The sequence below is a fragment of the Poeciliopsis prolifica genome, unplaced genomic scaffold (assembly GCF_027474105.1).
Source record: "Poeciliopsis prolifica strain line A6 unplaced genomic scaffold, Auburn_PproV2 SCAFFOLD121, whole genome shotgun sequence".
Lineage (NCBI taxonomy): Eukaryota > Metazoa > Chordata > Actinopteri > Cyprinodontiformes > Poeciliidae > Poeciliopsis > Poeciliopsis prolifica.
The window spans coordinates 318,488-332,843 of record NW_026562496.1 but is presented as its reverse complement, the minus strand read 5'-3'; the positions used below and the strand labels follow the sequence as shown (position 1 = coordinate 332,843).

At 42.6% G+C, this 14,356-nt stretch overlaps 1 protein-coding gene across 2 annotated transcripts; it reads right to left on the bottom strand.

The window, feature by feature from the left end:
• Positions 1-657: 657 nt before the first annotated feature.
• On the bottom strand, positions 658-14,356 carry zgc:86896 (uncharacterized protein LOC415190 homolog). 2 transcript variants are annotated; one of them, XM_055024485.1, is made up of 10 exons: positions 14,213-14,356; positions 13,512-13,630; positions 12,292-12,396; positions 11,816-12,038; positions 11,070-11,177; positions 10,660-10,866; positions 10,492-10,567; positions 10,093-10,283; positions 7,750-7,840; positions 658-838 (listed from the first exon to the last, which is right to left on the bottom strand). In XM_055024485.1, exons 2-10 carry the CDS (start codon positions 13,573-13,575, stop codon positions 833-835), a joined length of 1,071 nt encoding a protein of 356 aa, XP_054880460.1. In that variant the 5' UTR covers positions 13,576-13,630; positions 14,213-14,356; the 3' UTR covers positions 658-832. The 2 variants fall into 2 exon arrangements, with proteins under 2 accessions (XP_054880460.1, XP_054880459.1); XM_055024484.1 differs by having other exon boundaries at positions 13,512-13,627; positions 14,213-14,353.

Sequence of the window (14,356 nt, the reverse complement as noted above, 5' to 3'; positions counted from 1 at the left end):
GCTTGTAACTGAGAAATTGACAGCATTACTTGTAATCTGTGCATATATGTTGAAGTGTATGGAGGACGTCCTTGGAACCAAGATTATCGAAACATGGTCAATTAGAAACCCTGGATTACAAAGGAGGTGTGCGAGTTGCCAAGGGCTGCTTTTAAATGGTGCTTGTAAATGTGGAAACAGAGCAGTACCATATAGTGAGGGTTAAAATAATAGTAATAATAAATAAAATTGTTTCAGTTGCTATATTCACCCAGTGGTTTGTACTACAAAGTTATTTTTCCACCAATTTTGATTTCCATCTTCTACATAATCTCATTACTAAACAAAGGAAAAAGAACAAATTACTGTAATTAACTCTGCATGTTTTGTTTTACATAGAAGTCCTGGATCATCATGCATCTGTGTTTTTTGAACAAGGTTATGGTTTCTTCCAGGTAAGGAGTTATTTCCATGGTTGCTAAATTCTCTGTCTGGAAGAGAAATTCCTGAAAAGTTGCTGGCTGACTTTTGTCAACTTGGATTTAAAAAAAAACTCTTTACCCATAGACATGATAAATGACACTGTGTACATTGTCTTGTCTCCAATGAGAAACTGAATGTTATGTAATTGATGTATACATTTCTGAAGGATTGTTTCCACAGAATGATGCTACAATATAAAATAGGAAGAAAGCTTTATTTATTATTCTTTTCATCCACATAAAAATACAGCTCTCCTGGTGATGATAGTATTTTCCAGTTCTTCAAAGGAAAAACAAAAGACTGCGAACTGTTTATGAAAACAATGAATTGGTTCTGCAGATCCTTTAGAAAAAAGTAGTCCTGTCTTGATTCAATCCTGCAAAACAAGGAAGAAAACATGTCAAATGATACTAAAATAGTGTTTTGATTATCTATCAGCAATAATAATGATCATTACAGCAGCAAACAGCTGCTATGAGATTGTGGTGGCTGTAGGTTTTCCTGCCTTGCCATTCATTGCTGTCAGAAATGCTCTCATTTGTTCCCTTGGAGATGCACTTGATGAATCTTGAAAATGACAATCAGTCCAGTTCAGTATAAACCCAGCAAAAAATCTCTAAGGTTTGGCTAAAAACTGATATTGTGCAAAGGAGTTATTCTCACTTCCTGTTTCATGGTGAGGACATCCTATAGGCTTCTGAATGCATCATGAGTGGTTATCATGGGTTAGTGTATACAGTTTCAACCTTATACACAGGGAGAAGCTGGAGGAGTCACCTAATAATCCCCAGTTTCTACTTTGAGAGAAAGGCGCATAAGTGATGTCATGAAACTACCACACCAATATGTGTACCAGTATTCCTATAATGCACAAACAATCCGATACAGATGACATATCAGGGAAATATGAAGCCTAGGCGCAAATTCAAACTGGAAGACTCTTCTAACCCCACCTTCATCATCCAACCGGTGCCACCTGGTCATCACATTAATCAACGTTGGTCCAAGATATGTCACGTCCAATCACTGTCCAAGTCCCAGCTGATAAGGACCTCCATCCTTGGCGTCTTCCACTTTCCAGTAGAGCTCAAGCAGCACGCAATCTCTATGTCCGAATTCGAGTCCGATCTTCTACCGGATAATCCAGTGGCCTCTCTGGGGCCCCCGGCTCCTCTACCTCTTCCCTGATTCGCCACAGTGTTCGTCTGGCCTCACGTCCAAATCCTTTATCCCCAACTTCCATCCTCCAAGCTAAAGGCATTGCTCTCACCCCTGGCCTCCGGTCCTCTCAAGTAGCTTCATTCACCACTCTCCTGCCATTCGGTGACTCTTCTCCGTCCCTTTGTCCACCCCCACCCCTTCGCCTCTACTAGTCAGCGGGAAGAGAGCCGCCTCCCCCTTTCTCAGTCACTAGAGCCTCCTACACCTCCGGCTCCAGGTCCCATCCACTCACGCTTCAGATCCAACACCAGACATCCCAGGCCCGTCTTCAGGTCATCGCTCTCTGTCCTTTCCTCCTTCTGACCAGACCCACCTCCTCACATCAGCGCTCATTAACTCCATGGATTCTCTTCAGCGTTCCATTTCTTCCCTGTCAGCTCTCCTCCATCACAATGCTCTGGACACCAGCTACCCATCCTCAGCTTCCTCCACTTCCATACTCGCCAACTCTCGGTCTGCCCCTCAGCTTCCCCCCTTGGAGGACCATCCGGCGCCCCCTCTCAGAACACCCTACATGCCTCAACGTTCAAACATTTCTCCCAAGCTATGTTCTAAGATACTTCAAGGACAGAACATTCATCTGGCTTCCATTCTTTTATCTTCCCCTAAAGTCGACCAACGCGTCGTTTCATCCGAAAATTTTTCAAGTCCTCCGATCCCCACCTCTCGAAGGATCATTCTATTGGCCAGTTCCTAGCAACTTTCAGGGTGTGTAGAGATGTCATCTGTTCCACCTACTCCTAAACAGAGTCGAATTAGACGCTTATTTAGCTCTTATTGCCAATCATGATATATGCCCGTTCGCTGTTCGATCAATATCATAAAGCTTTTGCAACAAAAGCTGCCGCAGTCCTCTCCCACTCTTGTCTAAGCTCTAATTGGTCTGTCCTGGATATGAAAATTCTCATGCTCATGCAATCCATTTCATGCTTTCAGTGCGGGTCCATCGGACATCAGAGTGCTTTGTCCCCCTTTCCCTTTCAAACCCAGTCTCTCCGTCACCGCACCTCCGCAGCCTCTCCTCAATCTCGGCCCCCCATTAAAGGAGAAAAGTGCAGGTATTTAATAACATTCCCACCTGCAATAATTTTAACGAAGGCATCTGATCATTTCCCATTTGTGCTTTCCTTCATCAATGCCAATTTACCACAGATGCCTCAGTTTATCCCTAAGCCTCAGTTTTCTCTTTATCCCTAAGCCTCCATTTTCTCTATAGGGTGATGGATCACACCATCACCCTCATTGAATCCAATGGGCAGGGCACGTGGCTGGCCAAAGCCAACATTACCAACGCCTATAAGATCTTGCGTGTCCATCCCTCTCAGTGGCACCTTCAAGGCGCTAAGTGGGACATCAAATTTTATTTCTTTGTGCGTCTAACATTTGGATGCAGGCGCAGCCCCCGCCTATTTAACATGTTATCAGAAGCCCTTTGCTGGATTCTTCTTAACATTGTTAGGCTTCCCTCCGTGCTTCACCTCCTTTTCAACCCACCCCTCAAAACGTCCCCGTACCTTCAGAAACTCAAGGAGCTGTTCTATCGCGTCGGCGTCCCCCTCTCCGAGGAGAAAACCGTCGGTCCATCCAAGAAGTTAGAATTTCTCGGCATTTCCCTGGACTCTGAGAAGGTGCAGGTTTCATTACCTGCATCTTGTAATGAATAAATTAGATAAATTATCCCACATACGTGAAATTTCCCAGTCCCACCTCTTGTCCCCAGTACTTTCTAAATGCGAGCTTTTATCCTTGCTCGAGCATCTCAACTTTGCCATGTGCATCATTCCCCAAGGGCTTTCATTTATTTCCAGACAGCTGGACTTAGCTAATTCGGTCTCTTCCTTACTCGATCAAGTCTCATTAGACGACGGCTGTCGCTCCGATCTCTCCTTCTGGTCCAAACTACTCAGCCATTGGAATGGTATTTCGTTTTTCCATGATGTCGTCATTCTATTTGCTGACTTTTACACAGATGCTGCTCCATCCGCAGTGTTCGGAGAGTATTTTTAGGGTAGGTTGTTCGCCGAGAAATGGCCCTCTTTGATTCCCCAAACTGAGTCTTCGGCCTTCTTCAGCCCCCATCGCCATGCCTTGCCGGCTCTGGGGCAGCTTTTGGGCACGAAAGCAGATTGTTGCGTTCTGCGACAACGCAGCCATTGTGGAAGCTATTAATAAAGGTCGCTCCTTCTCCATATCTATCATGCCTTTTTTACATTGCATCACCTGGCATTCTGTCATTAAGAATTTCATTCCATCGGCGTGCCACATTCCAGGTCACTCTAACACCATCGCTGGCACTTTCTCTCGCCTTCAGTTTCAGATCTTTTGTCGCCTTTGCCCATCAGCCGACCTCCTCCCGACTCCTGTTCCTCCCTTCGAGGATCTCTCCCTGAATGACGCCCCTCCAGTCTCCAACCTCTGCTCCAATCTCCTCAATTTTACATTAAAAGTGGTCTAGCCCCCTCCACGCTTAAATTCTACTACTTCGCCTGGTGCAAATTTAGTACATTTTGCTCATCTCACGGCATCCCTCTCTTCCCTGTCTTCATTAGCACCGTTGTCACCTTTATGACTTACGGTTTCGTTCATCTTCGTTCCAAGCACTCTTATATATGCAGTTTCTTAGCTCATTAATTTCTTCTATCAACTTCACCGAGTTCTATCAACCTCACGAGCCCCCCAGCCCCCGCCCCTTCTCTTAGTCTCTTTTCGAACCTTGTCATTAAACTTCTGCTGAAAGGCTTTGCTAATCAGCTTCTGACGCTCCCTGACGACCACAAACCTATCACCTTCCCTATCTTAAAAAAATTGCTCGTCACTCTTTGCGCAGGCCTGTATAGCTCCTTCCTCCTAGCTTTTTACAGACTCCTTCGTTTGTGGAAATGTACAACTACTTATCGCTTCATCCCCTCTAGTGACCTAGCTGTCGCAGATCTGAAGTTCCACCCAGATTTCTACAGTCTAGCCCTGAAGCACTCAAAATTTAAAGGTGCACGCTCCATCGCCATAGCTCTTATAAATGGTCCTTTTTGCCCCTTTCTGGCTATGTTTGAATTCGCTCTTCTTAGACGCAAGTTAAGCTTCCTCTCTGAATCCCTCTTCCACACCCCGGAAGGCTCACCTATGACTGCTACTTAGCTCCTTAGACACCTCAGACTGCTCCTTGTCACAAACAATCTCCCCACAGCCATTTCTCTGGGAAGTCATTTAGAATAGGAGCAGCTATATCTGCAGCCATCCAGGAAATTCCCTCCTCAACCCTGTAGCAGCTTGGATGCTGGTCATCTTCAGCATATTCATCTTATATTTGTCCAGCCCTCTCACCACCACCGGTGAACCAAACACCACTAGTGAATTGCACACTCAAAATTTAAAGCTGCACGCTCCATCGCCATAGCTCGTATAAATGGTCCTGGTGGTGCAATTCACTGGTGGTGGTTGGTTTACCTTATCCGAGCATGTGCTCCTTCCCCATATTGCGATGCTACCTTCCTCTTTGACTTCCACATTTCTGTCTTCAGGTTTCTTCCAAGAGCAACCCATCTATTGCCCGCATCTTTAATCCATCTTCTCCTTCGCTGTATCCTTTCTTCTTGAAAGAGCAGTCCATTGCTCTTAGGGTTCCCCTTCTAATCTCTTCCTTCTAACCTCAAGAAAGCCTAGTTAGAATCTACCTCTTGCTTCTCACGTTAACTTCTAGCTTTATCTTTCCTTCTCAGTGTCCCTCTACCTCGCGCCTTGAAGCATCCCCAATCGGCCTCCAGCCTATCTCCCATCATCCCACCATCCCCTCACTGCTCATCCCTCCTTCCTATACCCCACCACATCCCCAACTGGTCTTCCACTGGCGTTCCTTCCTCTCTCGTCCTCCAGTATCCCCAGCTAGTTCTCATCTACCAGCATCCCATACTTTATGTCCTGTCTCCCATGTATCCCATGCCTTGCCGTGTGTTTTGGCCATCCCAAGCCCTGCCCTGCGTTCTGGCCATCCCATGCCCTGCATTCTGGCCATCCCAGGCCCTGCGTTCTGACCATCCCATGCCTTGCATTCTGGCCATCCCAAGCCCTGTGTTCTGGCCATCCCAAGCCCCATGTTCTGGCCATCCCAAGCCCCATGTTCTGGCCATTCTATGCCCTGCCCTGCATTCTGTGCATTTTATGCCCAGCCCTGCATTCTGGCCATCCCAAGCCCTGCCCTGTGTACTGGCCATCCCAGGCCCTGCATTCTGGCCATCCCAAGCCCTGCCCTGCGTTCTGGCCATCGCAGGCCCTGCATTCTGGCCATCCCAGGCCCTGCATTCTGGCCATCCCAAGCCCCATGTTCTGGCCATCCCAAGCCCCATGTTCTGGCCATCCTATGCCCTGCCCTGCATTCTGTGCATTTCATGCCCAGCCCTGCATTCTGGCCATCCCAAGCCCTGCCCTGCATTCTGGCCAACCCAAGCCCTGCCCTGCGTTCTGGCCAACCCATGCCCTGTTCTGGCCAACCCATGCCCTGCCCTGCGTTCTGGCCAACCCATGCCCTGCCCCGCGTTCTGTGAATCCCTATGCCATGTGCGCTGTGCGTTCGACCATCCCTTGCCCCGCTACATTCCCGCTGATCTTTGCCTTCCCTTCTCTCTCTTCCCTCCTGTCATCATAACGTCACCTCCTTCAGTTTTGGGCCTTAACAATGCAAGCTAAGCCAGCGCACCTCTTCTCCTTTAGTGCTTTCTGTCTGTGATTCTCCAGCCTCGGCCCCAGCATCGACCTCTTTTTTTTTGGGGGGGGGGGGGGGGGGGGGCGTTCCTTTCAGCATACAGAATACAGAATTAGAATAAACTCTTCTAATTGTTTCCCTTTTCTCCGCCTGAGTCTCTCCAGATTGAAATGACTGTTGGAGTATTCCATGGGCCCCACTGGAGTCAAATTCCAGTATAATTCTATTTGCCTCTTAGAGGTTAATAAAGGTCATTCATATCCAGTTTGGTACAAAGTTGATGCACCAAACTAATCATCTAATTACAAAGGATTGGACTTTGCCATTTTGCCACAGAACCCACTTTTCTGGCTGTTAATAACAGTGTGGAGAGGTTGGCAAGCATTATCCATAATAATCAAGAGTTTCTACAATAATCTCCTCTTTGCCACTGTTGCCAGACAGTCCAGCCTTGTGCCAACTGAACTGCCTGATTTGTTTCTCCAGCCTGAAAACGTCAGCCTTGGAGATGCTTCCAGCCCAACACACCATCATACAACAGGACGTGGTAACGTTTTTGAAGGGGCGTGCATAAGACTGACATGACACTGTCATAAACATGGCATAACACCTGTCATGAACATAAAGGAGACCATAATTGTCATTAATATGTTCCATTTTGTCAGGTAAACTGTAATGTAGCACCAGTTATAAATTTTATCATAAAGTGTTATAATAATGTCAAATACTGTAACAACAGAGTCATTAATAGTTTTAATTTTGCCTCAAGCCTTGAGCTAAAACGAACAATAGTGGAACACATTGGACTCGTAGTTTTAGAACACTTTGTACTTGTGTTAGACTTGTGGGCGTCCAGATACTGTGATTCTCCTTTGTAGAATAATCTTTCTGTGTCAGACATTTTATTTCTTTTCCGCTTTCAATAAGCTGTTACCGAACTCAGCTGTCCCCCACTTAGAACATTCTCTTTTCCCCCCATCCAGGGAGACTTTCCATCCGGGGAGGCTTTCAAAATAAAACTCTAGCACCACCATCCTGTCACCTATGCAAACACACATCATTTTCAAAGTTCTTTGAGAAGTAGCACATTTGGTGAATCTTACAATTCACCTTCCGTCCAGTTTAATACAAATCTAGCGGCAAGTCTTTAAAGTTGGGTTGAAAACCACCCTTCCAGTAAATGGGAAGGGTGTTTTATGGCGAATGATCGGCAAGGACTTCCCCCAGGTTCTTGAAGATGTCATGATGTGAGTGTTCACATAGGTGACAGGATGGTGGAAGAGGTTCGAGAGCTCCAGCAGTTGAGGTTGGAATGGCACTGAGCAGCAAGGGCTGCCCATTGCTGCTTAAGCTTTAACTTGACTTTGTACCTTCAAATCCCAGATCACCATAGCTCCATCCAGGCCTACACTGCTGTACTTTTCCACTTTGGCTTTCTCCTCTGATACAACACACAGATGCCTGCAGGTCAAAACATTACAGTTGTGAGAAATGCTTTCAAAAGTCAAACCAGTCGTACCTCCCAAATACTGACCAAATGTTGAAAGTCTAAAATTATAGAAAAACTTAGATGCAAAATAACTATCACATTGACCTATTAGGTGAATGTGATAGAATGTGATATGTCAACTAACATAAGATGCATATTTATGAACACTAACTGTTATTAATTCAACGGTTAGTGTTCAAGTAGAACTGTACGGTTTCTATGTTTGTTCTCAGACCTATAACCAGTACATAATATTTTAGCATGTTTAAATATTTTTCAAATGTTTATTGTCTTTCTAACAGGTCCAAACAGGTGCCTTCCTCACTCTTATTTTCATGTTTTTCAACTGCTGCTCGGCAGTTTGACCCAAAGCTGACTGACATGAACTACAGGAAAACTGTCAAGGAGTGGCTTTGCGTTGCGCCAGAGCAGAAGGTATGCATTGTAAGAATCCAAAGTGATGCCAAGTAACTCAGTGATGCTGAGTTACCTCAACTTATACCGTTTCCTTGGTTCATACAATACAAGGCTTCACCTCATGAACTCTGTTCTTCCATGATGTTCTGTCAGTCAAAAAGGAGTGAAATTACAGATCTGTGCCTGTTATCTTAAATAAAATGTAATATTAGTGCCATGCTTTTTTAAGTTTGTATACACAATTTACAGTTTTAAGAATACTGAAAACCAAAACTGCTTGGTGCCATTATGTCTTGGAGTGCTTAATAAATTGACAATACATCATTCTTACCAGATGCTAAATTTCATCAAAGGCAATTGATGACACCATCACTTGAAGCCAGTCTGATTCTAGCCCCATCTCAAATTCTTGTGAAAATCTTTAAAAGCTTTTCATCAAGATCAGATCATCTCTTTCTCTCCTCACTTATAAGTGGTTCAGGTTGGTTAAGATGCAGAAGTTTCTTTATACTTGGCAGCATAAAGCTTCTGCCAATCCCTTAAAATGCAGGGCTGATTTACAGACTGTGTTTGACCTCAAAACTGTCATGGTGTGTTTTAAAGCGGATCCAATAGCAGCAGGTGAGACACCTGAAGTTTAGTAGTAGATTTAATAAGGAAGGGAAAATAAAGAAACCAACTTACAAATATGCAAAATTCTGGAATGCACAAAAGAAATCCAAAGCAAAGACAGGAGACATGGGGAGACCACAGGGAAGAGATGGGAGTTGACAAGACGAACCAGTGAGTATAGACTGACAAAGATGTGATCAAATACTGGGAGATTGACTGCTGGAACAAAGGAACTGAGCTGATTGCTAACAGGTTGCAAGTGTGAGTAATGGAAGCAGGAGGCAGACTGACAAGAGGGAAAGAAAGATCTGGCACAGGAGGGTGAGGGAGAATGCACAGGGAACAGGAATTTAATCTAATGTAAGGAATAACCAAAACATAGAAAGACGAGTGAACTAGAGAGACAAAGAATAACTAGAAACAAGAAATAAATTAGACTAAAGAAGTAAGTGAAAATGTAAATGAGGGAGAACTAATAGAAAAACCTAAGGAGCACAAATGACAAAACCTAAAATCAAACACAAACAACCGCAGATCTTGGCAAAATGCGTCTCCTCTTACTTACTAGATCTACATATTAAGAGCATGGTAATAAGGCTGGTAGGCTGCATGCACACTAATTATATTGCATCGCCTTTATGAAAGGAGATGTGAGATGAGATGTGAGCAGGTCCTATCAATTTGGTTTTTGGATTATTTTAGTCCTCATTATACAAGTCTGTTTTTCTCATGACACTGACATGCATAACTTTAAGGATGCATTAAGATTTCCAACACTGTCAAGTTGCATCAAGCATGCTGGACCAACCACTATCCATTGAAGAAGTAACCTTTGCACTGCAAGAGAACATCAGGCCTCGATGGGTTTTGTCCAAGTGTTCACATTGCAAGTCACTGACTTGATGGCTTTTCTTAGATAACTTGACCAATTCAAATAATTAACTGAAATTGTATTTAATTTAATTTAATTTCATACATTCAAATTGGAATGTATGAAATTAACTGTGAATCTGCCTGTATGATTGGATTGAATTAACTATTTTTTTGCAAAGTGCCTTTAGAGGATATGTATATATTTTAAATTTTGGCCAGATAAATTGAATTCAATCTATCTAAATATAAATAGTTTAACTAAAGTTTGATGACGATAGTAGAACGGAGAGGGAGAGAGAGAGAAAGAGGCAGTGTTTCCTACATGATGCTGTTCTGATGAAGAGTTTCCAACTCATTGTTATCCTCCTCAGTGGCCTTCTTGTCCAGGTTACGGAAGTGCTGCATGGCTGACAAACTGCCCTTTGATGTCTCCTTTGGGATATCCAGCTTCTTCACACACTCCAGGGCATGTGGACCTGTGTAGGTAAACAGGTAAGGGCAACAGTCGTGGCCCTGAAATAGACAAAGAACAAATCCAGTCAAAGCCACCAGGTAAAATATGTTTGCGTTCATAATGCATTTTTAAAGTTTTAAATTACTGGTAGTTGTCAGGATCCCAGGTTAGTAAGTTTTTTGATTTTCTCCAGTATTTGAATATCTCAAACACTGACATGTTTCTGTATTACACAATCCATACAAGCAGTGAGCAGGTATAATTTACCGCAGCAACAATATCTGTAGGGTTGACGTAAAGAACACTCAGCAGTGGCAGAAGGTCTGTGGTGAGCTGGGTAACCCTGAGTACAAGGATGGGATAGGCTGTAATACAACATTGACTGCATTATTTAACACTCATTGGTCTTTCAGATGAAGTAACAACTATACTCACTCCTTCCCCTGTGCTGCATCAACCACAGAGAGGCTGCTGTTGTGAGCCACCAAGGCCAATTGGTCCCCACTAGGGGAGAAAGAGACACTGTGCACCCACCCACCACAGTCTTTATGCTCCAGCAGCACCTCCCCAAAAGGCATCTTGGCCCCCCATGCTGTGGGGCCTGGTTTGTCCTCAATGTCCTTGATGTAGGTTGAGAAAATCCTGAGAAGTACAGAGAGCTGCTATAGTATCTGTTGATTTATAGCAGTTTTGCAGCAGCTTTAACAGCTACACTGATCTCCGGTAATTAAATGAACATTTTCAGATCGCAACACTAATTTTTAAAAAGTTAGAAAGGGTCGTCACAAAAAATGTGAATGTTTTTGTTTCTTAGCTAATATATAAAGGTAGGAGTCTGGTCTTACCTGCAGTGAAGATCTGCAGACCCAGCTGCCAGTAGAATGTTGTTGGGATGCCAGTCCAGACTGAGAACTGTTGAACGGATGGACTTCTTTATGTGCTTGCTCAGCCACCTGAGATAGACAAAACTCTGATTTGATCTGCTGAAAATCCTAACAATCTGCTTGTCAAATAATGCTCCACACTTAAAAGATTATGGAGTACAAATCATGTCAAGACTGGCAATAAATATGGAAATAAACAGCTTTGTAAGGTCAATGTGCAAATAGTACATGAAAAAGGTCTTTCCCAATGTATTTGATTACACTTTGTGGCATAAATTAATGTTTAGTCTTTCCAATAGTACTACTGTAACATAACTTTTTTCCATTTTCCACTGTATATATATTTGTTTCCTTTTCATCTTTTCACACAGTGAATTAAATACATCTTGCTGACAACATATGGAAGAGTTATGTGATTGCTATATTCAATCACATGCTTGAATATAGCAAGCATGTGATTGGTTTGGATTGATTGGTGTGTATAAATTTAATATGATGGAATTATTTTTGATGCTGTCAGTCATTCTGACTGACAGAAATCCTGAAAAGTACTATATTCAGTTTAACATGATAATAATGGGTAACTGGACTTTATCACATACAACTGCTGTCAGTCATTAGGACTGACAGCATCAAAAATGCAAGACAACAAAAAATCTCGCGTAACCTCTGTTTGGTGTCATCATAATCATCCTAAGCCTGCTCACCAGTCATTCTCCTTTTCAAAGTAGCAGACAGAGATGAGCCGAGCTCCACTGCCCAAGGCAAACTTGTTCTCCAGCGGGGACCATTTCACACAGGTGGCAGCACGATTGATGCGCACCAGGACGAGAGTGGGCTTCCACACACCATCTTTCAGAGTCCACACATAGGCATTACGATCAGAGGCGCAGGTCACAATACGGTTGGACACAGGCGCCCAATCAACACCTGTGGACAGCAGATCCTCCTGTTAGCAAAAACACTTCACTGTAAGTCTTAAATTGCCAGTTATCTGGAGGAAAACTAGATTTATTACGTTAATATTACACATCTGTGTAATGTCCTTCATCAAACTTTTTCTTGAACAGAGGTTCTAAAAAGGTATTTATTGTCTCCTTTACATACACAATAGGTCCACATCTTATAGCACAACACGTGTAAACCAGTGAAATGCAGTACTCCTCAGGTGGCGTAACAGTACCTGTGATGCGTCCACTGTGCTCAGTCAGCTCGTGAATCTTATGCCAGTCTTTGCCTTTCTTCTCATAAATGTTCACCACATTGTTGTTAGGACTTACAGCAATTTCTGCAAGAATGCATGTTCAAACTTGTAATGTTAATACAAAGAAACACTGAAATGTATTATCGAGAAAACCACAGGCAGCTGTGGTGAAACCACAATTTTCTTCAGTTCTAATCAATCTGCTTACTGTTGTTTTGATTATTTTTCTTATCTTACTATTTCTGGTTGGCAGATGTGGGCTTTTAGAGTTTGTACTGCATTACTTTCTGTTCAATTCTGTTCAAAAATACTTCTACTTAGACAAAGAAAAATATAAATATTTTAAATATTTTATATTTTCATTTAGTTAGTTCTGCTTGAAACTATTAATGACTTGTTCCGCAACCAGAGTGACCAGGCCTGTAAGAAATCTCTTTTTTCATTGTAGATTCTTGCTGGTTCTCATTGGATTGATGAGGCAGTAAACATGTGAAGTAAAAAATTACCCCGTTATCATAAACAAAGCCTAAACGTCAGCTTGTGACTTTTAGATGATAGAGCCTAAGAGCTTACAGCTAATGGTTAAATAATGACTGTTCTTTATGAATAAATTATTCCTAAGTTGTTCTATGTGATAAAGTCCAGTTGCCCATTATTATCATGTTAAACTGAATATAGCAAGCATGAAAAATATGTTCTCTGTGAACATTCTGTTAAGCATCCAGTGACAAATAGTCCATTGCTGAAATATACTTTTAAAATCTAGCAAGACCGGCACATGAATTTCAAACAAAGATTCACAAACTTACAGTATTTGATAATGTCAATAAAAGTAACAGCAATCAGAAATAGCAATTTTATGTTATTCCAACTAACACAGGAGTGAGCTGTAGAGCAAGCCATTGGGTATTGATTCTATAGTGGAAGCTTTTGTAATAATATCCCACAGCTGAAATGCAGCTACATGTCTGCATTAAAGCTCTTTCACTCCATTTCCTCTATTGATAATTGGATTCCATGTGGTTGTCCTGGTAACATTACCACAATAAGGACAGGAAGAATGCATAGGCACACAGGAATTGAACTGGCCTTTTTGTTTTTTAAATAAGCCAACAGTGTATAGTGAAAAAATATCAAGGGTAGAAACATTTTATCCCACAAAAATGGTTAAATGTTGGTATGAATGCAGTTTCACGTACGAGTCCTGTCTTTGTTCCAGGCGTGGCAGGAGAGTGGCTCAAGCCCAAAGCTATGGAGCGACATGTCTGAGCAGGACCAGGAGAGGCTGTTGGAATGTGGCTGTTTTGCAGATGTGCTGCTGAAGAAAAACAACTACTGTTTAGTTTAAGAAAATATATTTTTTAAAAACAAGCAAACAGCCTCTTTATTTGTTGTCTATAGGAAGAACATGACTCAAGAAGCAAAACTTTTCATTGCATGCATTTAAAATATATACACCACCTTCTAGTCCAACACCCAAGCGCAGTTTATTTTGTTGATTTCACTGGCAGACTTCTTCACCTATGTTGCAAAGTGATCCATGGCCTTAAGATAAGTTTGTCTTTACGAAATAGTGTTCACACAAAGAGAAATGTAACATAAATGCATCTGTTGGTCAGTGATAAGCACTGTAGTTCAAGTGGTAAAAACTGTTAAATCACAGAGATAAAGTTTACATTTGAAATGTTTTATGTTCTGGAAGATACTAAATATCTGGTTCAAGTACCCTTTGCTGGGTTTTCAATAACCTAAGTAAACAATGTTCTTATGTCAGATTACTCCAAACAAGCTTCAGATGGAATTATACTTTGATCTTGCCCTTTTCAGGAAATGGAAAGCATAAAACAAAAGGTCTCCTGGTATTGCTGCTTAAATCAATGAAAAGTAATACTTTGTTTACCTTTAGTATGCAAGGTCGTCACTCGAATTAGTGCTGAGGGTGAAGAAAAGCAGAGCGGTATTTGTGGACTCTGGACAGTCTACACAAATGAAGCAGCAGTCTGGCTGCAGTGAAGGAAATGGCTGGAAGGAGTGGAATAAGGGT

What these genes read in the sequence shown, in the direction of transcription:
- zgc:86896 (XM_055024485.1), bottom strand. Translation starts at nt 13,575, where the DNA reads ATGTCGCTCCATAGCTTTGGGCTTGAGCCACTCTCCTGCCACGCCTGG. An exon ending in TTTGAAAAGGAGAATGACTG is followed by an intron (nt 11,178 to 11,815) that starts GTGAGCAGGCTT and finishes TGTCTATCTCAG; the next exon opens with GTGGCTGAGCAAGCACATAA. An exon ending in CTACAGATATTGTTGCTGCG is followed by an intron (nt 10,284 to 10,491) that starts GTAAATTATACC and finishes TGTCTATTTCAG; the next exon opens with GGCCACGACTGTTGCCCTTA.